General features: G+C 39.9%; 1 protein-coding gene across 4 annotated transcripts; it reads left to right on the top strand.

Annotated features, from left to right (window-relative positions):
- The first annotated feature begins 1,819 nt into the window (after positions 1 to 1,819).
- Positions 1,820 to 20,878, top strand: gigyf2 (GRB10 interacting GYF protein 2). Of its 4 annotated transcripts, none has more exons than XM_061732310.1 (29): positions 1,820 to 1,909; positions 3,760 to 3,811; positions 4,005 to 4,185; positions 4,339 to 4,434; positions 4,630 to 4,738; positions 5,557 to 5,662; positions 5,803 to 5,843; positions 5,939 to 5,974; positions 6,152 to 6,253; positions 7,569 to 7,777; positions 7,976 to 8,123; positions 9,587 to 9,838; positions 9,934 to 10,097; positions 10,388 to 10,544; positions 10,627 to 10,793; positions 11,487 to 11,581; positions 11,819 to 11,947; positions 12,091 to 12,221; positions 12,305 to 12,405; positions 13,632 to 13,772; positions 13,875 to 14,033; positions 14,114 to 14,371; positions 14,455 to 14,577; positions 16,261 to 16,560; positions 17,647 to 17,843; positions 17,970 to 18,121; positions 18,211 to 18,404; positions 19,855 to 19,996; positions 20,084 to 20,878. In XM_061732310.1, the coding sequence occupies exons 2-29, from the start codon at positions 3,774 to 3,776 to the stop codon at positions 20,149 to 20,151; spliced, it is 3,996 nt and encodes a 1,331-aa protein (XP_061588294.1). In that variant the 5' UTR covers positions 1,820 to 1,909; positions 3,760 to 3,773; the 3' UTR covers positions 20,152 to 20,878. The 4 variants fall into 4 exon arrangements, with proteins under 4 accessions (XP_061588294.1, XP_061588295.1, XP_061588292.1 ...); XM_061732311.1 differs by having other exon boundaries at positions 5,936 to 5,974; positions 16,264 to 16,560; XM_061732308.1 differs by having other exon boundaries at positions 5,936 to 5,974.
- The last annotated feature ends 4,724 nt before the right edge of the window (positions 20,879 to 25,602 follow it).

Here is a 25,602-nt window from a genome sequence, read left to right as displayed (position 1 = left end):
AATATAACAGTTAAGTAAGCAGTGACACACACTGTTGGCTGTTTAGGACAAATAAACAAGAAAGGTAAGCACAATAAATGATTCCCTGTGCAGTTTTTTTGGGCGAGCCTTTAAGATAAGATAAGATAAGAAATCCTTTAATAGTCCCACAGAGGGGAAATTTCCAGATTACAGCAGCAAAGGGGATAGTGCAAAACACAAGAGGCATCAATATCACACAATGATAATAAAAACACTATAAACAGTATATACAATAATAATAATAAGAAGAAGGAGAATAAAAATAGTAATAAGAAAAACTAGTATATAAAAAGAATAACAGATGGATATTTGCAGATGTTATTTACATAATTGCACGTTGCAGAGAATGAGATGAGTAGACACTACATGCCCAAAACCCTTAAAATTATGATTTACGAATATAACAGTTAAGTAAGCAGTGACACACACTGTTGGCTGTTTAGGACAAATAACCATGGCATGGTATGAGTTGCATATTGGCAAAAAAATAAAAGTTAAAATCACGTTGGTGTCCCCCCCAATCCTGACATCGGATCTGCACCCCTGACTATAGGCTACATGACTACATGACTATAGTAAAATAGAAAAAAAAAAACTTATGAACTCAACAGCTCAATGCCATTTTCCATTGGCATTTTATGACTATTTTTTAACTCTCACAGTTAACGGGACAAAGTGCGTCCCTTTTCAGCTCAATACGGGACGCGTAGTAACAGTTTATAAATACGGGACGACTGGGTTTTTCAAGGGACGGTTGGCAGTTTTTTTTTTCTTAAACTTTATTTAAAAGAATTATCACAGAATAGTATACAGGAACAGTATACAAATAGAATACAGAACATGTGCCAATGGTGATGTCCGTTATTCAAGAAGATTATACATATTACACAAGTCTACGGTTTTAATAGCCTTTTCATTTGTTGATTTAGTGATTAGTTTTAAGTAAAGTTCCATTTCTTTCTGGAAAACATAAAAGCAAGGGGTTTTCTTTGAAAATGTACTCTTATGAATATGAAATTTGGCAAGAAATAAAAACAGATTCATCAAAAAGTAACATTTTCCTTCTTTCTTAGGGAAACAATTGAAACCAAAAACAACATTGTTCCCAATGTAAAATAAAATCTATAGTGAAAGAGTGATAGTGATTTTGTAAGAGACCTCCTTAACCTTATTTGTGATTAAAAATGTGTTAGGAAGCATCCAAGGGTTGGCAGCGCTAGAGTGGACTGATGCCGCGTTCCATTTGTCCTCGGAAGTGGTGATTTCCCAGTTCCCAGTTGGGTTTTTCAAATGGAACGCCCCTCGAAGTGGGATTTCCCACTGGGAAAGTGGGAGAGTCTTCACCACCCCCGAGTTCACATTCCAAGATGGCTGCCCCGGTTGTAAACAGTAGAAGAGAGCTCTGTAATAATTCGTAGCACTTCTTTCTAGTTTTGGTCACACTAGATCAGTCATATACAAGTATTGTTCGTCATATATATGCTGCTATAGTGTACTTCACATTTTTCATGTGGTATATGCGAACTACAAACTTGTTTTCCGACTTTGTAACTGGAACGCTGATAACTCGGCTGCGACGTCATTCCCAGATCCGAGTTCCGACTTCCGAGGTAAATGGAACGCAGCAATAAGTGCCGCTCTGCGCCAGTCAGCAGAATCCGTCCAGACCTGCGGGTTTAAGGCTGATTTATGGTTCCGCGTTACACCAACGCAGAGCCTACGGAGTGCGTCGCCGCGTAACCTACGCCGTAGGCTCTGCGTCGATGTAACGCAGTACCATAATTCAGTCATTCCGCGGGTCATGTGACCTGCGCTCAGCCATCTTGTGCAGACCGAGAGAGAGAGACTCAGCACGCACACAAACCCCGAACTGTCACAACCAGCCCAGGTAAGACCGACAAACTTTCACACACCGGCCACCAAATCTCCCACATGTGAGGCCAGACGGCCCCGTGGAGACGGGTGGCAGCGGTCCTGGAGCAGCTGCTGAAACCAGCAGCAGAACGCCCGCTTGGCCTCCGCAAGGCGGCGGGGTCTCGTGTGAGTGTTAGCCGGTCAAGGGGACGCCTAGAGCGGATCCGCTCGAGCAGGAAAACCCGCGGCTGCGGAGCTCACAGGCGGAGGCCGCGAGTAGCTTTTAGCTAATTCTTTTTTTTTTTTGAACGTGTCAGCCACAAGTGCGAAGCAAATAAACCAAGTTATTTCCACAGCAGTGGTCTTGGATATACGACTGCTATTATTTTCGACCACATACACGTGTAAGTTAGTTTATTAACGCCAAGTTGGGATGAGACGCTAACATAGCTGCTACTGTAGCGAGGAAGATTGGATTTAAATAAATAATTAACATCTAGAGTGCAGCAACGGGCTGCCTTTTTATTTATCTATGACTGCCTTTAACAGCCTTTAACCATCAAGGCAGATAAGGACGTCCAGTGGATGGATGATAAAGCCTGATTCATGGATCTGCGTTACATCGACGCAGAGCCTACTGCGTAGGCTCTGCGTCGATGTAACGCAGAAGCATAAATCACCGTAACAGTTGTAGTTTAGTTAGCTGCTGCTTCTCCTTCCTCCCTCACCACAACTCCTACTAATTACATAAATACATGTCCAGGGTTGATTTTGAACAATATTATTTTAATGTCAACCATGTTGGCGTCAGTCTGATGTAAAAACACGGTAGTTTGGTAACATTATCTGAGCATCATCCCCTGCTGCATGTTGGATTTCACATTAAATGGTCCAACTCTTATGTTTTTATATATAGTTTTGACAGCTTTGATGCAAATTAATACACCGTCATTGTATCATCTGCTTGACCTTAACATGGAGAATGCAGCTGTACTGGTTGGTCGGTGATTTCACGTAAATACATTCACAAAAGTCATTCATAATTTGCGCAAACTCAGCCAGCCTGTGTCATTGCTTTATGTAAACACTGATTACCGCTGCAAAAAACGCACAAAATACCTGTTTTAAGTTGTCTGAAGTCAAGAGTAAATGTATTAATTGCTTTAACTGGCATCTTACACGTGGCTTATCCATGCAGCCATATGGACAGTGGTAGCCTATAGTTGCTTTAGGGTTTCCTTTTGTGTCTGATATTCAGGAAAACCTCACTGCTAAGGCTTTAAAGCTTTAGCAGGGGCATGTATGTTGTTATTATTATTATTATCAATTGTATTAGTGTTATTAGTACTATTATTTGATGAAGTTAAGAACACCTCTTTTGTTAATTACAGGTGTCTCACATATACTTTTGGTGCTCTGCGAGACATCCTAAAATAGCTTCAGCGGATTGAAATCTTACACTGGTTGTGAGCTTGTGGTGTGGGCCATGTATCTTAAGAACCCAGTGGCAAAACATTTTTAACAGTTACAAATGAGTAGAATTATGTAATAGAATAGGGATTACAACATTTAAAGTTTTTAAACATGGGTAAGGTTCTGGTTGGGGTGATTTTGAGAACATATAACAGTTAATGCCACATAAAATATCAGTAGATTTATCTTCTTTTTTTTTTCTTTTAGAAACACAGGCAAAACATATTTTTGAAGTTCTGTTGTATGTCTTTTTCTGTTACATGAGCAAAACAAAAATAACACACAGCTGAATTATTTGTACATTTTTACCAAAATAGATTACACAGCTACACATTTAAAAATGGCCCATCTTTGTGCAAGCTAGAAATAATGTTTGATACTAATCTATTCCTTTCTTTTGCTTGTTTTCAGAACCTTGAGGAAAAATGGCAGAAACCCAGACACTTAACTTTGGACCAGAATGGTAATTAAAGTGGCATGAATGAGTGATTAGTGTGAGGGAAGTGATTTTTAGGTTGTGAAACAGCTGAGCCACAGTTGTGAGCCTAGTGCAGCATTTCCATATATGTTCAGACCTGCCAGCTGCCACTTTAGGTTTGGTTGTCATCTCTTGCTCCTCTGTCCATTTTTCTTAACTATTTTTTCCACCTCTGCAGGCTCCGTGCCCTGTCTGGAGGCGGCAGCGGCGCCGGTGGCGCTGGCAGTGCCGGCGCCGGTGGTGGGAGCAGCAGTGCTCTTGCTTCTCCACCCCTCTCACCTGCTTTGCCAACGTATAAACTTGCAGACTATCGATACGGAAGAGAAGAAATGTTAGCACTTTATGTAAAGGATAACAAGGTGGGCATGTCCCTAGTTTCCCTATCTCTTAATGTAAGAGTGATGGTGTTGCCAATAGTTTTTCATCTCCCTTCTTTGTTGTGCCACTACACTGTGTTCAAAGCTTTGTGGTTTTAACATTGAAATAAACAATTCTGTATTTCTCTCATTCAGATCCCTATAGATCTACACGATAAGGAGTTCCTACCCATATTGCAAGAGGATCCCTTGCCACCTCTGGCACTTGTGTCCTTTACAGAGGAGGAACAGGTGGGAGTATTTTTTTATTATCTTTGTCAAAAATATTAGATATATGTCTAAACAGACAAGTTCAGGAGAGAACTAGGACACAATTATTCAATCAGTTTTAAACTAGTCTCATATCAGTTGATTTCTCGCTGTAATTCATGGAATTTACAGTGCCTTTTGTAACTTTCTCTCTCCCACATATTTTTGTATTTGCAGAGAAATTTTTCCATGTCTGTAAACAGTGCAGCTGTACTTCGGCTGACGGGGCGAGGAGCTGGGCCAATAGTTGGGGCACCAAGAGGCCGAAGTACATCAAGAGGTAGAGGTAAGAACTCGGCTAAGGTCATACCCAAATGTGTCATGTTACCTCTTGCTGTTACAAACATTGGTAGCTGCAGGACTGAGCACTTGCACTTAATCTAGGGGAATTTATATTTAAAACTGGGATTTTGTTTGATCTGTCACTGGTTTGTGGCTGCGGCTTCAAAGGAGATCCAACAACTGCAAATAATCAAGATTCTGTTGAGGAGCCCAACAATTTTCTCACAGTTTGAAATATGGGCTATGATAGTGTTACTCTTTAGGTTTTGGGCTTACTCAATAGGCTTTTACCTTTTTATAATGCTTAAGGTCATAATTGAGTTGCCTTAAAGATGAAACCCCTTTTCTTATAACCAAATGTGATTTTCCACCTTCAAGAAGCTCATCCATCTAATCAGAAGCAGGCTCTAACCGTGTTATATTGCTATTATCATGCCTAACAATGGTGCTATTTGCATGGTTGAGTTCTTAATCAAACTGCATGGTCTCTGTTAAATTATATTTTCTTTAATGGTGAGAGAGAGTCAAATTATAAACCACACAATTGGTTTATTGACCTCTGGGTTAATGGGGAGATTGACAATGAAGTATTGTGATTCAGTCAAAATTCTGGGTGGGTTATAGTTCTTCTTTTGAAATGTGTGCATTTGGTAAATAATATAAAACAATAAAATTCAGCCAATTTTGTTGTTGACCAGTACTCTCACAAGGGAAAGTCATTTATTTAGTCCAACACAATGTTTAATATCCAAGCCATAGGCAAATTCATTAGAAAACCTTTGAATATATTTATTTAGTTGATTTGTCAACTTGTAATTACAGGTCGGGGAAGAGGAGATGGAGGGTTTTACCAAAGAAGTTTTGATGATGTGGAAGGCTTTGGTCGTGGAGGGAGGGAGATGCATCGCTCTCAAAGCTGGGAAGAAAGGTTTCAAAATATATGTTTTGGCTTTTGTTTTTTTTGTGGTTAAATCAGCATTGTTTTAAAAATATACAGATGTGAACCTAGAAATTCTCGCTAGACCAGACCTATATAGCTATGACTCTTTTTTTTTTTTCTTTTTTTAGGGGAGACAGACGATTCGAAAAGCCTGGTCGAAAAGACCCAGGTTTGTCTTACATTTGGTTTTTCAAGTAATCAATATGTGATGTAGTTTTTTTGGAAAATAAATAGCCCTCCCTATTTATTTGTCTCTCAAAGTTGTAGATGCTGTTCCGGGACATTTTCCAATCAATCACAGTAAGTGATTTGTATTTTTTAACAAAAATTATCTCCCGAAAGTTCCAAGTTTTTGAGTCGGGATAAATGAGACGATCTCATGTTATTGTTCAGCATACAAAATTGATTGTTTAATATAATTTCCCTGTTTTACAATCCCCGTGGCATCACTTTCACCTACGTCCACTTCTTCTGAAGTTCGAGGTAACTACGAGGACGTTGGGACAACTCTACAAAGGAAGCACGACTTTACACGTTCCGAGAGTGAAAACTGGCGCAGTTCCCGTGATGATCAAAATGGTGAGGATGATGAGGGGGGCTGGCGCCTGGCAGGTTCTCGACGGGAGAGCGACCGGTGGTGCCCCCCAAGCCCAGGTGGGCACTGCCCCAACATTTATTTTTTAAGAATTATCCTTTATTAACTGAATTTGTTATTATTATTGAGGTAAAAGGTACATTTATGTCTCAAGTTGTGAGCTTTTTATTTTTTTCACTGTTGAGCTTGTTCTGCAGATGTGGGTGCGGTTAACACCTTGAGGTCCTGGTTGTGTTCATCAAGCTGAATTTGAGCTGCTTTTGTGTTGTGATCAATCACATCGTCCTGCATATGCTGACTGACAGCATCCAATATTTCAACCCTGAGTTTCTAGTAGGTCTTCTAATGTTTGCGGTATAGGTTAGGTAAGACAAATCAAGTCAGAAGAAACACGTTCCTCCTTAGTAATAACACAAACGGTTAAAAAAGGAAATGTATTCTTGCATTATTAACTCAAAATCTGTTTTTATTCTCTGATACGTGATTGTGGATGCTTTTAATTCAAACTGTAAAGTATAACAACTGTGAAACAGTGAGGATGACTGTTATTTTTCTCTCAATCTTTTCTTTGTGTTACAGTTGCATCTACCTCTGCGTGATCATAATTAGAGTATATTTTAAATCCATGGCAGGAAAATTAGGACGTTTGTTTCAGCTCCACTCACTTAATCTTTTAGTGTTGGACATTTGTTTGGTGGTTTTGTGTATTTTTATTTTCGCCTTGGAGCATAATCACTGCAAAACAATCGGGGATAAAGGTTTTATTGCTCTAATTTCACTGCTTTCATGTAATATTTGGGGCTTTCTCCTCTCATTCCTTTTTGAACTTACTCAACCACTGCATCTTGACGAGTGCCTTGCACTTTCTCAGACAACAAGTCAGTAAATGGCTGGATTGAATTTTGTGCTTGGCAAATAGTGACAACTATTTCCTGTGGCATAACTTAAATGACTTCAGGAGTTATTGTGGATATTAGACCTGAAATGACTAAGAGAAAAAAGAGCAAAATAATAAGTCCTAACTCTGTAGATAAGACCCTCTAAAAGGCCCTCTTTCCAATGTTAGGTTGGTGCATTTGAAATGCAGGTGTTGACAAATGCAGTTTTATTGCAAGGAGAAGCTCAACATTGAATATTAGGTCATTGTTTTATTTTTATCTCTTATGTATATTCTATCTCTTATGTATATTCTTTAGTCTTGTTAGAGGAAAATTTACTTTTGACACATCTCAATTGAATGAACTTGTTAGTATTAATGGTTTTACATTCTTGCTGTTTGTCGGTGCCCTTTTTCCCCAGATGGACCACGGTCAGCATGGCGGGAATACCCAGACCAACGTCGGCGTTTACCATTCGATGCTAGAGAAGATGAACGTGGTTACAGGAGACCACGATCAGGTAGCGGCAGCCTAGAAGAAGAGAGGGACAGTTTACCAGAGTGGTGTCTGGAGGATGCAGATGAAGAGGCAGGCACGTTCGACTCATCAGGAGCCTTTCTTTCCCTTAAGGTATTAGATTTTACATGAAGACTATTTTCTAAATACATTTTTACCCTTGTTACTCATGGGGAAACAGATGATTACTTCAAGTACTGGTTGGCCAGTTACAAAAGACAGCAAGCCTAACTGGACTAAAATGCTGTCGAGTCTTCTAATAATATTAGAAGATAAAAATAAAATAACTATTATTTGTTTTTTTTCATGAAGAAATCCTCAAAGGAACCAATCCCAGAAGAGGCAGAGCTTGATTTCAAGCCCTTGGAGGAGTGTGAGGAGGACTTGGAGGAAGATGACAGTCCCCACAAGGAGACCAAAGACACAGAAAAAGAGGCCAAAAGAGAGGCTGACCGAAAAGGTTAGACATCTTAATGATCTGAATCCTGATTTATTGATGTATGATTGCTTGATGTACTTTTTATTTAGAAGATTACTTTTGCAATAATTTGCATTTTTGACTGATTTCATAGATTTAGCTCTTTTTTTAGAATGACTTATATCAGGTTTATGGCCTTGCTGCATCTTCGCCAGACCTTTTTCTGAATCATGGTCATAATTTTTAGTTCAGATACAGAGGAGTGGTACTGAAATTCTTGCTCATACATGGTAAGCCGAAAAGCGTTGGGACGATGTCAAACAGTATCCTAATGATACAATAATTCACTATGCTTGAATAGTGAACCTATTTATTTTATTTCATTTTATTTTTTTGTGGAATTTTCTATCCACCTGTAAAATCTTGCTGCAGTTGTTACTCTCACCAGCTGTTTCCTTAGTCTATAAAACAATAATAATATACAAAAAAGCAACCTCCACTTGTGGGTTGTACTCAGGTTAGGTGATCAACAAATCCCTCCCATGACCCGCCACTCCACGTTAGTTCTGTTTACATTAGACCTGACCTGTGGTTAAGACGACCCTCGGAGGAGAGTTATTCTCGGGGCAACTCGACCCCACGTCAGTGAATGTAAAAGGGGCACACGACACACTAGATCCGCACGTTAAGGCCGAGTTATGGTTCTGCGTCAAAACGACGCCGCGCCTACGGCGTAGCGTACGTGTCGACGCGTACCCTACGCCGTCACTGATTGGTTCGCTTTGTAGCAACGCGTTTCCGGTTTGAAGCAGTCGTGAACTGTCAGCGCTCTTTTCTTCGTGTATGTGTGATTTTTCTTTTTTTTTCACAATAGTTGTTCTTATCTCTTTGATTCACTGAGACTGGAAAAAGTTGGATAAACCATTCAAGAAAAGATCGCGAATTAGCAGTCACGGGGGGTACTGCACCACGGCAAAATGGAGTGACGGAGAAGTCCGAAGGATTCACGACGGCGTCGCGGTGACGCCGTAGGCACGGCATCGATTTGACTTAGAACCGAAACTCAGGCTTTAAACGCGGGGCATTCGCCAATGTAAAAGGGGTTAAAGTAACTTAGTGACAAATTTCTAAAATCTCGCAAAACTTGGCCTTTTGTGAACTAAAGAACCCTGTTATATTAACGTTAGACTTGACGTGCCTGTGTTTTCTTTTTCTTGTACAGTTTTAGTAAAAATGGATGACTAGGTTTTTCTAAGGTTATGAATGACTGGGAACATTATAAGGAATCTAAGTAATTGCTCAAGTAAGAATTAAAATGAATTTGGCAGTTGAAAGGTTACGACAGAATTGCGACACACGTTGCCATCTTAGCCCATGAGCCAAAACCATAAACAGCATTGGAATGATGACTATTTGAAAGCACCTTTTCCCCTTAACTTACAAAGCCTTTATTTATTTGATTTGATTTTGTTTTACAACTTCAATTATTTGCTGTTTCTTTTCAGATTTGGTCAGAGCTTCAGAGGAGGTTTCATCTGTTATTCCACCTGCTGCTCCAACAGTATCGCAGTCCCACCCCCCTATACAATGTTTGTCCCTAAACCAATCCAGCAAAACAGATGAGATGGAGAGATTGGCTGAACGGCAGCCTCAACTGGAGCTCCCCCCAGATCCTTCCAAAGCCGCCCTGCACAACCCTATTTCTACTAGCATGTTGGAGTCTCTTCCCAGGACCCACATTTCCACTAGCCTTGCAGGTATAAGAGGTGGTTCATTATACCCAAATAGGTAACATCTTTTTTTCTTTCTTTCTAAAAAAACTTTTTTTGCCATCTTCTTTTGTTTCTTTCAGAAATAACTTCCACCGTCAAACTACCCCTAAAAAAGCCCATAGAAGTTCCTTTGGTGATGAACAATCGTTTACCTTTCCCTTCACATGTACTGGCACCTATCGCCAGGCCCACCACTGTGCCACATGACCCTGATGAAGATGAGGGACTGAAACACTTTGAGCAAGTAGGTTTTGTGGGCTGTGAACATTGAGTGTATTTCAATCGTGTTCTTGAATTGAATTCCACTTATCATAAAATCTCTTAAAGGTTTGTGTTCATTTTAAGAAGAAATATTTTGAATACGAAAATCCAGCTGGGAGTTTTGTTTTGGTTTCCAATAAATTACAATAGAGCAAGTTTTTACCCTAAACAGCTGTATTTAGTTGAGTAACCAGACGAAAAGGAGCAGCCCTGGTAGTTCTGATTTCAATCAGCTGATATGTAAGATAATGTCTTTTTGTAATTCTTATTCAGGAAGCAGAAAAGATGGTAGCATACCTCCAGGACAGTGGGGCGGATGATGAAAGGCCTGCAGCAAAGGCTTCAGAGAAGCCCAAGCCTGCAGCCCTGCCCCTCACCCATGAAGCTGCTCTCAAGTGGTTTTACAAAGACCCACAGGGGGAAATACAGGGTGAGAATGCAAAAGATTGAAAGTATAATTTTGAAAATGAGCTCCTCCTGTGTAAACTCCTGACTGTCATTTGCTCCTTCAGGTCCATTTGCTAATCAAGAGATGTCGGAATGGTTTCAGGCTGGTTACTTCACCATGTCTCTGTTAGTGAAGAGAGGATGTGATGAAGTATTTCAACCTCTGGGAGAAATCATGAAGATTTGGGGAAGGGTGCCATTCACTCCAGGCCCTGCACCTCCACCACTACAAGTGAGGGTCCCTGCTGAAGGAGTTGATAACTCTCCCTGTATCGTTGGTTTGGTTTTAGATCTTTTTGACCGTGGTAGTTACAGTGCTGGGTTAAACCCAACAAGGTGTAAAGGGAAGATCTGGTGTCGGTTCATTTGCTCTGACAGTAAAACTAATCTGGGTTGTGGATCTTGAGGCATCACACAGTGGAATTTGATTTTGAATCTTGGAGTCACGGTTTGATTCAAATTCTATCCTTAATTCAAAATGCGCCCTTATTAAATGTGATCAAATTCAGTGAGAGAAGTCATTTGAGACAAATATGTCTGAATAACACCCATTGCTTTTTTTTAGATGTTAAACTTTTAAGAAGTTTAAGCTTTGAACATAAGATATCAAAGTTTAAACTCGCTGGAAGTTCCCGATCGTTATTTGCTGTCTGTTGGACCAGGAAGTGCTAAATTAGTGTTAATGTCACAAACTATTCTTGCAGGTTCACATTTTCTAATATTCAGAAGTGACAAACTTTAGAGCAACTTTGCAGTTTTTAAAAGTGTTCTAGTGTGAAATTGTATTAAACATTGCTCTAAACAGTGATTGTTAAATATCCAAGAGAAAAACAAATTTTTGAGTTCGGGGGGGGGGGCTTTCTTTTTTTTAATGTTTAAATTTCACTGCTTGCTTTTTCTGACTCTGTCCTTTTGTGTATTGTAGGCAGAAGGTGACCAAGAGAGGTTGAAGAGGCAGCAGGAGCTCACTGCTCTTAACCTTTACCAGTTACAGCAGCTCCAATATCAATACCTCCTCAGGTATGCCAAGTTCAGATCTGTCACTTTTCTTGAATATACACCACATTAGAAATTTCACACAGCTCTCACTGGAGTTGGAAATGCTTTCTTTTAACTAAAAATAATATTAAAGTTCCCACATACAAAATTAACAATTAAAGCATAGAATGCAATTAAAACATCCTTGTGGGTCAGTTGATTACCATTGTTGCTTCCCGTCTTTCCTCAACTTTTCTTCACTTGTCTTCTTTCCTACAGGCAGCAGTATGCTCAGGCACTGGCCCAGCAGAAAGCTGCAGTTCTTAGCTCAGCTCCTCTTCAACAGCAACAGCAGCACCAACAGCAGATCAACATGCTCCTACAGCAATACCAGGCTCTTAAGATAAGGTTGATAATGTTTGAATTATTGCACATATTGAACATGTTTTATTGCCCTACATCTTAATATAGACCTAACTGTTGATGTAAGTACTTATCTATTATCTTACCTTGCAGCATCTTCAAGCTCTTTATCCTGTGTTTTATTTTAGAGCCTCGGAGACCCCTCTACCTCCTGTGACCCGATCCTTGTCCGTACAAGATTCGGGTTCTGTGTGGGAAATGCAGAACCCCTCCTCTCAGGCTTCCCTCACACCAAACCTCCAACAAATCCCTACAAGTGGTGAGCTTATAACTGTCATGTTTGCCTGGGTTGAATTCTGTAATACTTTGTGTTGTATTTATATGATATTGTATTTGCCACAGCATGGGAAGGCAGCAGTGTTTGGGATTTACCTATAGACTCCATGGCGCAGGCTCCAACTATAGAGCAGATGCAGCAGTTTGAGAAGGCAAAGGTTGCAAAGGTGAGCATTATTTCTGTACTTTATTTGATGTTTGAATTTTCTTTTAAGTTAAATTGTTCTATTAAAAAAAAATCTTTTTTTTTAAGTTAACTTTGGAAAAAAAATTATTTATGTGAATATCAAGCCTTATATCTCCTTGTATCTCGGATAAAGATGGGCTCCTGTTATAGAGTTTATATTTAAAGAAACTAAGGCTGATTTCAGACTGAGACTTTCCAAGTCTGCAAATTCCTGTTCAGATCTCACAATTTGCTGTTTTTCATTATTTCAATGTGATCCAAGGGAGAAAGAGCTGTAGGAGCTGTTTTGATATTTCTTCAGACCACTAATAATAAAGGGAACAACAAAGAAACACGTGTAAAAGACGCACCAGGGGCTGTTTGTCCCGCGGAGAGTTGAAGGTGTGCGTCTCTCCTTGCTTAATGGATTTCCCCTTTGCAAGTGACTTCAGCCAGTGTCTTGCTCTTTTATGGGATGTAGCTTCGATTTGAAGTCTCTCAATATCTGGCATGTAAAATATCTGTCTGAAACAGCTCAGCAACTTGTCAGTGAGCTTCCAAGAAAAGTCTAGGAATTGTCCACACGTACCAATCAAGTGCTGACTGTCTGCTTATCTGCCATCGAACCCCTTGTGAATTTTACTGTCAGTAAATCACGCCTAGTGTAATGTATTCAGGATTAACCCAGAAACAGCACTGCCATACACCAGTTTATTTGAAGTGTCAAAGGTGCAGCCTTACGTAACCCTTAATCAATAATGTTCCTTTCACATTCTTGGTCCACCTGCCCCAAAGTTTTCAGTCTCAGTGTGATCTTTTCTTTACAAAATGGACTAATCCTCCAAGATTTGCAGTGCATCCAGTGAACATTGTCCTTATGCTACAGTCAGTCAAGGTTTGGGCACTTGGTAAAATTTAGACGGCTCTCTTATTTGAATATATTCTGAATGGAAAGTTAACTGTTGTTAATAAAGCCATGACACATAATTTGGTGCATTGGTAAGAGGCAAGATAGTTGAATAGGATGTCCTTCGCTGAGGCTCAGGGCACATTGATGTGCACAATGATTAAATAAATGTGGACAAAAATGCCCAACAGCATTTAAGAGAATATAGTGCATGTCTCTTTTCTAATTACAAAGTGATAAAGGGTTATCGTTAGTCAATGGTGAAAACGGGGCTTCTGTTAATAATACAGTAAGTGTATTTTTATTTTGTCATCTGACAGCTGGAGCTGGAGAGGCGTGACGCCGAAATGAGAGCAAAAAGGGAGGAAGAAGAGAGGAAACGATTGGAAGAGGCCCTCAGGGCTCGACAGGAGGAAGAACGGAAACGCCTGGAAGAAGAAGAGCTGGCACGGCAAAAACAGGTCGACCATTTTAATATCCTGATGAAAGACTGAGTTACTGTTTTATCGAGAAACACTTTTATTCTTTTACATTGAGACTGACCTAATGTTGGAAATCTGTAGGAGGAGGCACTTAGACGACAAAGGGAGCTTGAAGAGGCACAACGCAGGCAAAAAGAGGAAGAGGAGAGACTGGCACAGGAGGAAGCTCTCCGAAGATTAGAGGAAAGGCGAAGAGAAGAGGAGGAGAGGAAGAGGCGGGAAGAGTTACTTCGCAAACAGGTTCGCTTTCAGACATAAAATACTTTTCTTTTTTTTTTAAATAAATGTTTCACTAAATAAAGAATTTTCTGCTTAATCAGGAGGAGGAGCGCAGAAAGCAGGAGGAACTGGAGGCACTAAGGAGGCGGGAGGAGGAGAAGCGGGCAGAGGAAGAGGCAGCAGCAGCTGCAGCCGCAGCTGCAGCTCTAGCTCTGGCACAGCAACAGGAGGAACAGAAAAGAAGAGAACAGGAGGCCCAAAGACAACAGGAGCTGCAAAGACAAAGGCAGCAGCAACAAGAGGCCCTGAGAAGACTGCAGCAACAGCAGCAGCAACAGCAGCAGTTGGCACAGATGAAAGTAAGGGCTCAAGATGATTAGGCGTCAGAAACGGACTAAATTTGACTTGTACTTGACCAAAGAAAATCTTATCCTGCTTCCAGCTTCCATCCTCTTCTAAGTGGGGACAACAGTCAACCAGCACCATCAACCAGGCTCAGAACGCCCTGTCACTGGCCGAGATCCAGAAACTGGAGGAGGAGAGAGAACGACAAGCACGGGAGGAGGTAAGAATAGTGAGCAGTCAACCTCTTACTTGGGTTAGTTTTGTTTGATCAATCTGTCACAGTAGGTGTAGCTCTTTAGTTGTTTTATAAACTTTACTTAACCATTAAACTCAAACTTAGTCCAAGAATCTCTCAAAACTTCATATATGAAGCTGACAGTGGCTTGTCTGGAAAGTGGGTGTTTTTGTGTATTGGACTGTAGGCTACGTTGGACCTATTCTGTTTGATGTGATCTATTTATTTAGCTGAAAGACAGTTATATAGGATTAATACGCAATTTGTAAATTGTGTACTCACTCATGAAATTATAAAATGTATGTTACAAATAATACTAATCAGTTATTAAAAGTGTCAATGTGGAGTGTTTTTACACATCTGCATCCAAGACCAGAACAGCAACATATTGTGTGTTTAGTTTTTTATCTGATCCGACGTAATATCCAACGATAAGACGGAGGTGACACATTGACTGCGTTTACATGCACTCAATAACCCTTTTAAAACCCGAATATTGGCAATAACCCGAATTTGCACGACCATGTAAACACCAATAACCCCTTTGAATAACCCGAATTTGCTCATATTCCGGTTTTTAAAAACCCGAATATTACCCCTGGGTTACTCCTTTTAAAACCTGAATATTCGGTCATATAAACGCCAAACGGAATATCCCGATCAAACGGAACATGAATTTGTTTTCTGCACATGCTCTGTTCACAAGGAATCCTGGTCTTTTGAGTCCAGGAAGTACTTCTAAACACGGAGCAAGACCAGGAGGAGACTAATCACTTCATAAATGTAATGAAGGATATGAACATTTTGGCATTTTTAGACGGTAGGAAGGTGGGGATAGCGAGATTTACAAGAAGGTGAGTGAAAAGTTGCGTGAAGCAGCATTTGTTTTGAATTTGGATACAGGAAGAAGAAGCGGAAATTATGCTAATTGCGTCATCACGTTCTCTACAGCTACTGGGCATGAGGCGTAACATCATTATCATTTACTTTCCCAAGATATTTATACGCTGCAGAGTCGTCGCACCCTTTAAAAGTGATGGTTTTGGAAAGTTTAGTGACTTCGATTTTGTAACTGGAGAACACTGATTTGATATTGTTGATCTGTATTCATTTCTAATGGCAGCTGACAGACAGCCTCATTGAGTTGAACAAGCCTTTGTTAATCCATGAAAGATCATTATATTGTTGCAAGTCTCAATTCCTTGTTCGGCGTGTCGATGTTTTCCTAACATGTCCATAATTACGCTATCTGTCGATAATAAGCAGTGTAGTTCTATCAGTAGTTCTCTCCATTTTAACTCATCTAGGTTTGGAGGCTGTTCAGTTGCTTTCAAATGTAAGAAACGAAAATAAGCATTCACATCATCTCATTTACTTATCAGTGTAGAAAAGCAGCAGAATTACCAGGAGAAAGTTTGCTTATACAGTTCAATGTTCAAACCAGCAGACACAAATGTTTCAAAAGTCAACATTTCGACAGAAAAGTATAAAATTAAACCCTCAAAGATGCAACATGACCAGAGTTGTTGCAGCTCTCTTTGAAAAGTAATCAGATGGAGCACAGAGCAATATATCACTCGAATATACATGTTCTTTCCATAAATAATGTTTTCTGACTACTATTTCTAATTTGGGAAAGATGTATTTATAACCCCATCACTCTCACAGCAGAGACGTCAGCAGCAAGAGCTCCTGAAGCTACAGCAACAGCAGTCGCTGCAGCAGGCGCAACAGACCCACGCCAAGCTGTCCAGTTGGGGTAATGCAGCGAAACAGCCGGTTATTACAAAGTCTTTGCTGGAAATTCAGAGGGAGGAAGCCCAACAGGCAGTTCAGAGGAAGGAGCAGCACCACCCGCAGCAGCACCACCCGCAGCAGCAGCCGCCGCCGCCGCAGCAGCAGCATCAACATCCCATCGTCACTCAACATCCCATCGCCACTCAACATCCCCGACCTCAAAACAGAGCTGTATGTGACACACAATGAAACACATTTCTTATTTTCTCAAACAGGATCACAGCTAGGGCTGGGCGATATGGACCAAAAGTCATATCTCGATATTTTCTAGCTGAATGGCGATACTCGATATATATCGATATTTTTCCGTGACATAATTGGGGTTTCCCCCCAAAGCATTATAGCATAGCATCTCTGTTAGCTTCATTTTTTTTCAGAGGCAAACCCTTAAAAAACAGTCAGTTTTAATACAATGCCTCGTGCCAAATGTCACACAGGTACCTTTTTATTAACAGAGGTCTGCACTATATCAAAATGTATAAAACAAATGAAATAAAATAAACTGCCTGCATATATAGAATAAAAATGCTTCTTGAATAAAATAAAACATATATCCCTTTCCTGCATAACAATTAAATTAAAATACACTGTGCAATTAATACAATGTAGACAGTAACAGGCAGACTTTTCCACTGAGGTTGACGGTTGTGCAAATAACAAAACATTTGTGCTAATCTCAAATAAAACATGTAAACAGATATTGCATCTCTTTGAGCAAATCTCAAATAATTACAACAAGTCAACTACTATACATTTTACAGATTTTGTGCCAGGAAAACTAACCTGTCAACACTGTCAGGTTTCAGCAAACAAAGGTACTTTTTTGCCAGCGAGAGGGGTCAGCGTTGATGTACCGTCAATTTGTCACAAAATAAGCTATATCAATATAAATGATATTGTCTCGTACCATATTGCGTTTGAAAATATATCTATATATATATATATATATATATATATATATATATATATATTAAAATCGCAATATATCGCCGAGCCCTGATCACAGCTACCCAAAATTGTAGAGTTGTGTGTGGATTTGCAGGGAAATAAGAAAAGGACTAGGTTTCATATTGTAGTAACGGTTTAAATCTATTACAAAATAGTTTGATTATTTTTCTTTCATGCATTTCTTTCATGATGGCATGCTGTTTTTAAAAACCAGGCTTTCTCTGAATTGTAAGATTATGGACATATTAATCAGCACTTAAAGTAATTTAGGTGTCGGCTTGAAGTGCTTATAGGCTTTTCTCTTCACAGACACCTCTGAGCAGCTCTGTGTGGGGGTCCGTTAACACCAACACTAACTGGGGCTCAGACTCCAGCAGTATTTGGGGTGACGCCCAAAACTCAAACATGGGCTTCTGGGACGAGGCTGTAAAGGAGGCTGTCCAGCAACCTCCTCAGACCAAAAAAGGCAACACTCAGAAGAACAACAAGGGCAACGCCAACCTTAGGTACGTATTTAGGATGACTGTCTTTGTTACTGCCTCTGCCAGATGCAAGATTTATCATACGAAAGATATTACGTAAAACTCAGGAACTTGCTGACTTGCTTTGTCTCCCACTTGATGCACATGAAGTAACTCTCTGAGTGGGAGAGCCAGTAAGAAGGCGGAGGAGGAAGAAAAGCTGCTAAAGTTGTTCCAGGGGGTCAATAAGAGCCAGCAGGACAGCTTCATGCTGTGGTGTGAGCAAACCCTGCACACCCTCAACACAGCCAACAATCTGGATGGTAAAGCTTCAAAAATATATCAACTTTTTCCTCCGCAGCTATTTCTGGAGGCCGGTTTCACCAATGTTTTCCACGTGTCTCCCTGCCAGTTCCTACATTTGCATCCTTCTTGAAGGAAGTGGACTCTCCATATGAGGTGCATGACTATGTCAGGGCCTATCTGGGGGACACTCCTGAGGCCAAGGACTTTGCCAAGCAGTTCCTGGAACGCCGTGCCAAACAGAACGCTAACCAACAAAAACAGACACCGCTGAATCAACAGCAAGCCCTCAAACAGCAGCAGGTGAGAAAGCCTCAACTGTTAACACTTATTTGAAGGTTCAACAAGGGCATTTATTGCCATTGTTGTGTTGCCAATCCACACAAATGTTTTGGGATGTTTTATTTTTTCTGTTTATGTAATGGGGCTTAATTGGCCAGCAAAAGCAAGTTATGACATATTACGATCTGTTAAACACATTTGGACTAGAAGCTCGGCATTGCACTACTAAGTGCTTATTTTTTTAAACATGTTTGACCCTCTGCCATGTTAGATTTAGACTTAAATAGTCACGTTATTTGAAGTACCAGTATGAGTCATCTTACTTTCAAGGAAATTTGAATCAGTGTGAATATTTTTGTCGAGTACTTGCTAGCCAAAACAAGATGTAGTCGTATTCCACATTGGACGCTCTGTGTGTGTCTGCTCTGAAACACTTGATGGCAGCACTGCCTCTATCACAGATAATCTCCTGCAGCGTCGTCCAACAAATGTCAACACATGATCTTATGTTTGTTTTAAAACTTGATCGTGGAGCTTAAGAAGGTCTTTTGGATGAGAACATCCGTGTTTGTCTAAACAAAATATAAAAACTTGTCACGACTTGTTTCTTAGTAAGCATGCATTATAGGGTTGGTGTTTGTGACGTCTCTGGGTATCAATTACATAGCTGAACGTCACATTGCCATGTTTAGATTTAATTGTAACAGAGTTTGTTTTTTTATTATTTAAAAAAAACAACTAAATACTGGGTTTGTCTTTTTTCAGTTTGTTGCTAACCAACAGTTTAACTGGATTTAATTTAATGGGGCTACATATTTGTTGATGTCACACACCTCCTATGGACATTTTATAAATGATATATATGTATGTATATGTATGTATGTATGTGTGTGTATATATATATATATATATATATATATATATATATATATATGATGTGTGTTTCCACCCACTTTGGAACTGACAGTCCCGAAGACATGCCATCATAAATCCCAGGTTTCAGACGTGCAAACCTACAAATGACAACTCCATCAAGTTGCGGGTGGGAATTTCCACTGGTACTCGAAAATAGCAACACATTATTAGCTATTTGCTAACAAATATTTAAGGGTGAGCAGCTGCAGCCAGGAAGGTGGAGAATAGTCACGGCCGAGGTTCACATGAACAGATTCCCACTCATGTTTGTAAGACCTGTTGGTTAATCTAAATGAATCTCAGTACACTATCAACAAGGTTTTTGAAGATATATACTTATCTGTAAAATGTATTTATTTATTTGTCCTGGGTCTATGGAGAATGTGTGAGAAGAGACATCAGGTATTTTCAAGGCATTCAGGAATATTTATCATGGAGAAGAACTGAAAGAATAGTTCAGTTTGATAAACTGAAATAAATTTTGCAGGTTGAATGAGGGGCTGCATAGTGAGCTTTAGTTAAGCACTTTTTAAGTCCACATGTCTTTCTTTCCAAGGATTCTGTGTGGGGCGGAACAGGGTCATCATCACTCTATCAGTCCAATCATACGACTGCGCAACAGCAGCGTTTTGAAACTGTCACCTCAGGGAAGAAGAAAAAGAAGCAGAAGATGGTCCGGGCAGACCCAAGCATTTTAGGTGAGAAGTCTCTAACCACTGAAAAGAAAACCTACTTTATATAGTCTCGTTGCTAACTGGATGCTTTGATCTTTTCTCAATTCTCAGGTTTTTCTGTAAATGCGTCATCCGAGAGATTGAATATGGGAGAAATTGAGACTTTGGAGGACTTATAAGGGACTGCAGCCAAGCCAAGCCAATTCCACTGACTATCCAGATTGAACAGCAGCTGTTTTACCTAAACCGTTTCCCTGATTGCTCCCACAACTCCACCTTTATTTTTCAGATTCCCCTCAATCGAGCATGCTCTGGTCATCGCTCATACATTTCAAATTGTGAACACACCTGGAAACCAATGAGACACGTTGTTTTTTTGTTTTTTCAGTTGCAAATGGACCTCTAGTTGGAGCTAGTGATTGAAACATGGACGTCTCTGACATCAACGTCTCAACCCAGAATCACAAGCTCAAGGAAGCAACAGATCTGGCCCTTTATTGTTATGTTTTCTTTTTTTTTCTGTTTTATATGTGTGGATATGTGGTCGGGATAGTCTGGTGAAGGTTAGAGATTATACGAATGTTTATGGGTTGTTTTTTTTTTTGGTTCATCAAAAGACTCCCCCACCACCACCCCCTTAACCCCCTTCCTTTTTCAGCTGGTTGTTCTTGGATATTGGCGGCAAAGTAGAGCCCAAGGATTCGTGCCCACTTATGTCCTGTTTTAAGGACATGTTCAAAAGTTCCAACTAGTTATCTATTTCTTGTAAAATACTAGGCTGTTTAAAGAATAAACTTTCAATTCTGCATCTGTATTATAATATATGAAAATTATCTGCTGGAGTCATACTTTTTTATTGCAGTATGAAATAATAAAACAGTCTTGTGTTTGGGCTGTTCACATCTGTGTCTGAACTGTTCAGAAAAACCTCAGATGTATAATTCACTGACCACTGCCTGTAGCCTTGAAGATAACACAAGTGTAACCTGATATTGATGCTTATAAAATATTCAGGTTTGAAAGCCACATTCTTACATTTTAGTTCTTAAGTTTAAAATAATTTACTTCATCACACCATTTTTCTTGCTGCTGTTTTCATCTTGATTTGCAACAACCATCCAAACATATGTTCACCAGCAAAGAACTTGGTAACTTCAATGGAATCTGACTGCTCAACCGCAAAGTTTGAAAAACAGCTTGCCATTTTTCAGCACGTCACGAACACCATATCGCTTCTCTCTTGTGGTCTTCATTTGGTTAGCTTGGTCCTCACTTTTAAAAACACTAAAGAGGAAGCTCTTTCAAGGACATGTATTCATTGTTATCGTAGTGCACTGCTCAGTGCATGCTGACTTCTAAGAGTGATGCGAGTAGAAATTCACTTTATAGTTAAATGTAACACAATTGCTCTTTATCCTCTTCAAACTTCAACTTGACTGGCTGTTTCATTACTGTGGGAACAAAAAACTGCACTGCCATGGTCTGGTTTCCCAACCCAACTTTAACATAGAAAGAAGATACATGCAACTGCAGTCCAAGAGGCTCCTGACTGAACCCCTTTCAAACATGCATGTGTATTTCGATTGAAACTGACAGTAGCACAACACGTCGGGTGTGAATGAGCCTCTATGGTGCTGTTCTGCACTAATTGGAAACTTGAAATGTGAAACTGAGTTTCTTCACTCATTATCCAGCAGACATAAGTCTGGCTCTTATTTCGATAATTCAGTGTAATCTAGCTGTTAACAAGCTACATACCATATATGTTAGCTGTTTCTAAGGTGGAAAATGAAACATTTTGAATGCCAGAAGATATTCATTGCTAAGCAATGGTTAAACTGGGGATCTGAGCAACAACTTAAAATGAGACCTCTAACTCAGACATCAAAACAAGCTTTCTTTTGAAAACTTAATCTGATATGTATAAATGAATGTCAAATAAATACATATGTGTCACATAATACAGTATAGGCCTATTATCAATTTACAAGCTGTCCTGGGGGTGGCATGTTTTTTTTGTTCATGAAATCTTCACAGTGACTGGTTCCAGGAGGTGAAGTCAGCTCTGCTCAGCTCCAACCCACCACCCCACTTTCTGATGGGTGCTTCTTTTTTACAAAACCAGTTTAATTGGTACATCAAATGGAGCGTAAAGACAAGTTGTGTGGAGTTTAAAATGGGATGAGTGGAAAACTACTCCGATCCGACTCTTCGGTGCCCCTATGAATATGAATCCGAGTGGCTCATTAAATTACATTTTTTTATTGACATCTTTATTTCAAACACAAGCACAAAAAATGAAATAAAACAGCAACACAAATCAATAAAATAAAAAGAACAATAGTAATCACTAAATGATAAATGTACCTTCTTAAAGAAAGTAGATGAGAAGTAATAAATATAAATACTAAATGCGTTCAGTGTCACACTCGAAAAGGAGTAGGAAGAAGTAAAAAAACGTATTAAATCCTACCTTTTATATTCTTATATACATGTGTTCCTTACTAAACAAGTAACTTCAAGCTGAAATATATTGTGAGGCACCAGAGCGGCCTCCCCACGTACAAGGGGATCAGGTGACCTGGGTGTAAAGGAGAGACCCCGCAGAGCGTGGAATGCCAAAAAATAAGGCTTTTTATTGTATGCAAAAAAGCACAAAGACATACAGGCGAAGGCAAAATCAGTATTCTAAAAAATGGCACATTGAGGATAGCCTCTCAGCAAGCTACCTCCACTCAGCAGCCCCCTTTCTGGTATGCAGCCACTGGTTATGAAGCCAGGCAGGGTGGGGAGGTTGATTGGGCACAGGTGGGCCCAATCAGCAGAACCAGGTACACCTGTGTGCTGCTCCCCCGCAGACCACGCCCAATCCTCCACCCTGCCACACACATTAAAAAAGTCCAGTGACGGTGAGAAGGAGAGGGGTTGCTCACTTTCTCACATATATATAAAACACTTGCATCTCCAAACAATTAAATGGGGGAAAGACACTGCAATTCAAAGTTAATTTATATATCCCTTATTTAAAAAGAAAAATCACCAGTTCTTCTAATGGTCAATTAACATCTGCTGGAATTATGTAAACTTTATCAGCCTACTAGACTTCTGTCATCCCTGAACACCTCCCAGTGTCAATCAAAGCAGCCCAGATGATGTAGATGATACAGCAGAGATCTCTGTTCTGTCACGACCCTGATGTGTGCAAAAAATGTATCACACTTACAGTACACACAAAATGAATCCCCTGTCCCTCAAATCACTGACCTGGAAAGAAAGAGTCCTGAAATATCTGCTCCAACCAAAACCTTTGGCTTTCATAATGTTTCTTTTATTTATCTGTACTTGTTTTGATTTGGGCAACAGGGTGACTTGGTGGTTAGCACTGTTGCCTCACAGCGAGAAGGTTCCCGGTTCGACTCCCAGGCCTGGCAGGGTCTTTCTGTGTGGAGTTTGCATGTTCTCCCCGGGCTTGCGTGGGTTTCCTCCGGGTACTCCGGCTTCCTGCCACAGTCTAAAAACATGCATACTAGGTTAACTGATGATTATAAATTGCCCATAGGTGTGAATGTGAGTTTGTCTATTTGTGTGTATATATGTGGCCCTGCGATGGACTGGCAGCCTGTCCAGGGTGAACCCCTGCCTCTCTTCTGAAATTAGCTGGGATAGGCTCCAGCAGACCCCCGTGACCCTGCAAAGGATAAAGGGGGTATAGAAAATGGATGGATGTTTTGACTTGACTGGAACACCATAACTGGTGTAGCGAGTATGTCATCATTCAGATTTTCACATGCTTTTTTCCAAAGATATGCAACATTACTAAATGGTGAGAACGTATTAACATACCAGCAGGTTTATCCCAGAGATGGGCAGTGCGGAGAAGATAGATGGCTTCCAGGTAAGTCTGAAAAGGTTTTCGTGATTATTGTTGTTTGTCCATGTTATGCTGTAATGACTTACTAAACTGTCTGTGCTCTCTGATTTCAAACCATAAAAAACAGTAACACTGAAGAGTAAATCATTATAACATTCACTGAGATTTGGTTAAAAAACAGCAACTAATAAACTGGTTTGATCAGAGCAAAAGAGTCCTTATTAAATGTTTAAATTGAACAGATCGACAGCTTCAGACTGGCTTGTTATTAATAATTTTAGGCTAGTGATTATTAGTAGCAGGTCCATTTGTTTGCACCGGTCCCGGTCGACTGCTTTGGTTGGTAATTAAAATGAGCAGGTGGTTTTTGTGTTTGCGAAGCAGTGCAGTTTTAGCTCTCAGTACTGGGAAACTTCCATGATTGCTATTTATGAATGCAACCATAAGCTAATATGCCCAGCCTTGTAAATCTGGTCCTAAGTATGACTTTTGTTATTTAGTTTTTCCTCTTTCTCTCTTCTTCCTACAGCATCTGAGCCAAATCAGTGAGGTGCAACTGCTTGTTCATATTTGGGGTCAAAATGCCCCCTGTCTGTGCAAACAGTGGACAGCACGGATGCAATGAGGTGAAGACTGTCCAAGCGAAGGGAAACAAGGTGTGTTTTCTAGAGGTCACAACAACCACATTCATAAAAAACATTTGGGTAAGACCCCAGTCGGGGTTTTTTTATAGCACTGACAATGCATGTATGTTCTGCACAACTAGTGTTTTTTTGACACACACAGGGCTATAAGAAAACGGATGTTTCTCTTTGTTACTACACCTCACATGGGTTACTTGGCAACCTCACAAAAGCCACAGAGCTTTAGTCTCATGCACATGTCTGTTTGAATGAATTCTTGCAAAACTTCAAATTAGATTGACCCAATTTTTGAGCTACATTTGTTTTAGCAGAGTTCTGTAATGAAGTCAGTTCTGTGTTGAAGAAAACGCTACCAAGAGTCACTGCATGCATCTAATTTTTGTCCAAAAAATTTGTATTAGACTGGAAATATTATGAAGTGTTTTAAAGAATGTAAGGTTATTCTACTTCTCAAGCAAGTGTGTAGCTTCACCCATCGGTGTATCATGCAGCATTAAGATTTGTAACAGATTTAGGTTTTCGTACTCATCACTGTAGTCTTTATGAGAGTGTTGGCTGGTCTTCTTTGTACAATCGTAGATGGGGACACTGGTATTGTTTTCTTTATAAAGCCATCTTGTGTGACTTGCCCCCTTATTTGTGTCTTCTCTTGGTTCCTCAAGTCAACACCAAAAGCTGTAGTCTCAGGCACGATAGATTGATAATGTATACTATTCCTCGTACGCGGACTGTTTTTGGGGAAAGGGCCTTCAAAGCATTTGCACCATCGTCCTGGTATAAATTACAGAGTCATCTTAAATTGGATCATCTAGGATCAAGGTCTATCTTACTACTGAATGCACATGTTCTTTTATCGAACATTGAGTGATTATACTGTAGTGATGTGATTGCCAAACTGTTTTAGCTGTTTTTAATGTCTGTTTTGTTGATGTTGTTCAATGTTGTTCAATGTGTAACTGATGTGGACCTATTGTGCTGCCTTCTTGGCCAGGACCCCCTTGCAAAAGAAATTTTAATCTCAATGGGATTATTCCTGGTTAAATATAAAAAAATAAAAAATAAAGACAATGCTCCAAGTTAAATGTGGATGAGGCTAGCACAGTCTCTGGCATCTT

The sequence above is a fragment of the Cololabis saira genome, chromosome 10 (genome assembly GCF_033807715.1).
Source record: "Cololabis saira isolate AMF1-May2022 chromosome 10, fColSai1.1, whole genome shotgun sequence".
NCBI lineage: Eukaryota > Metazoa > Chordata > Actinopteri > Beloniformes > Belonidae > Cololabis > Cololabis saira.
The sequence above is the reverse complement of the archived record's forward strand: the minus strand, read 5'-3'. Positions and strand labels throughout refer to the sequence as shown.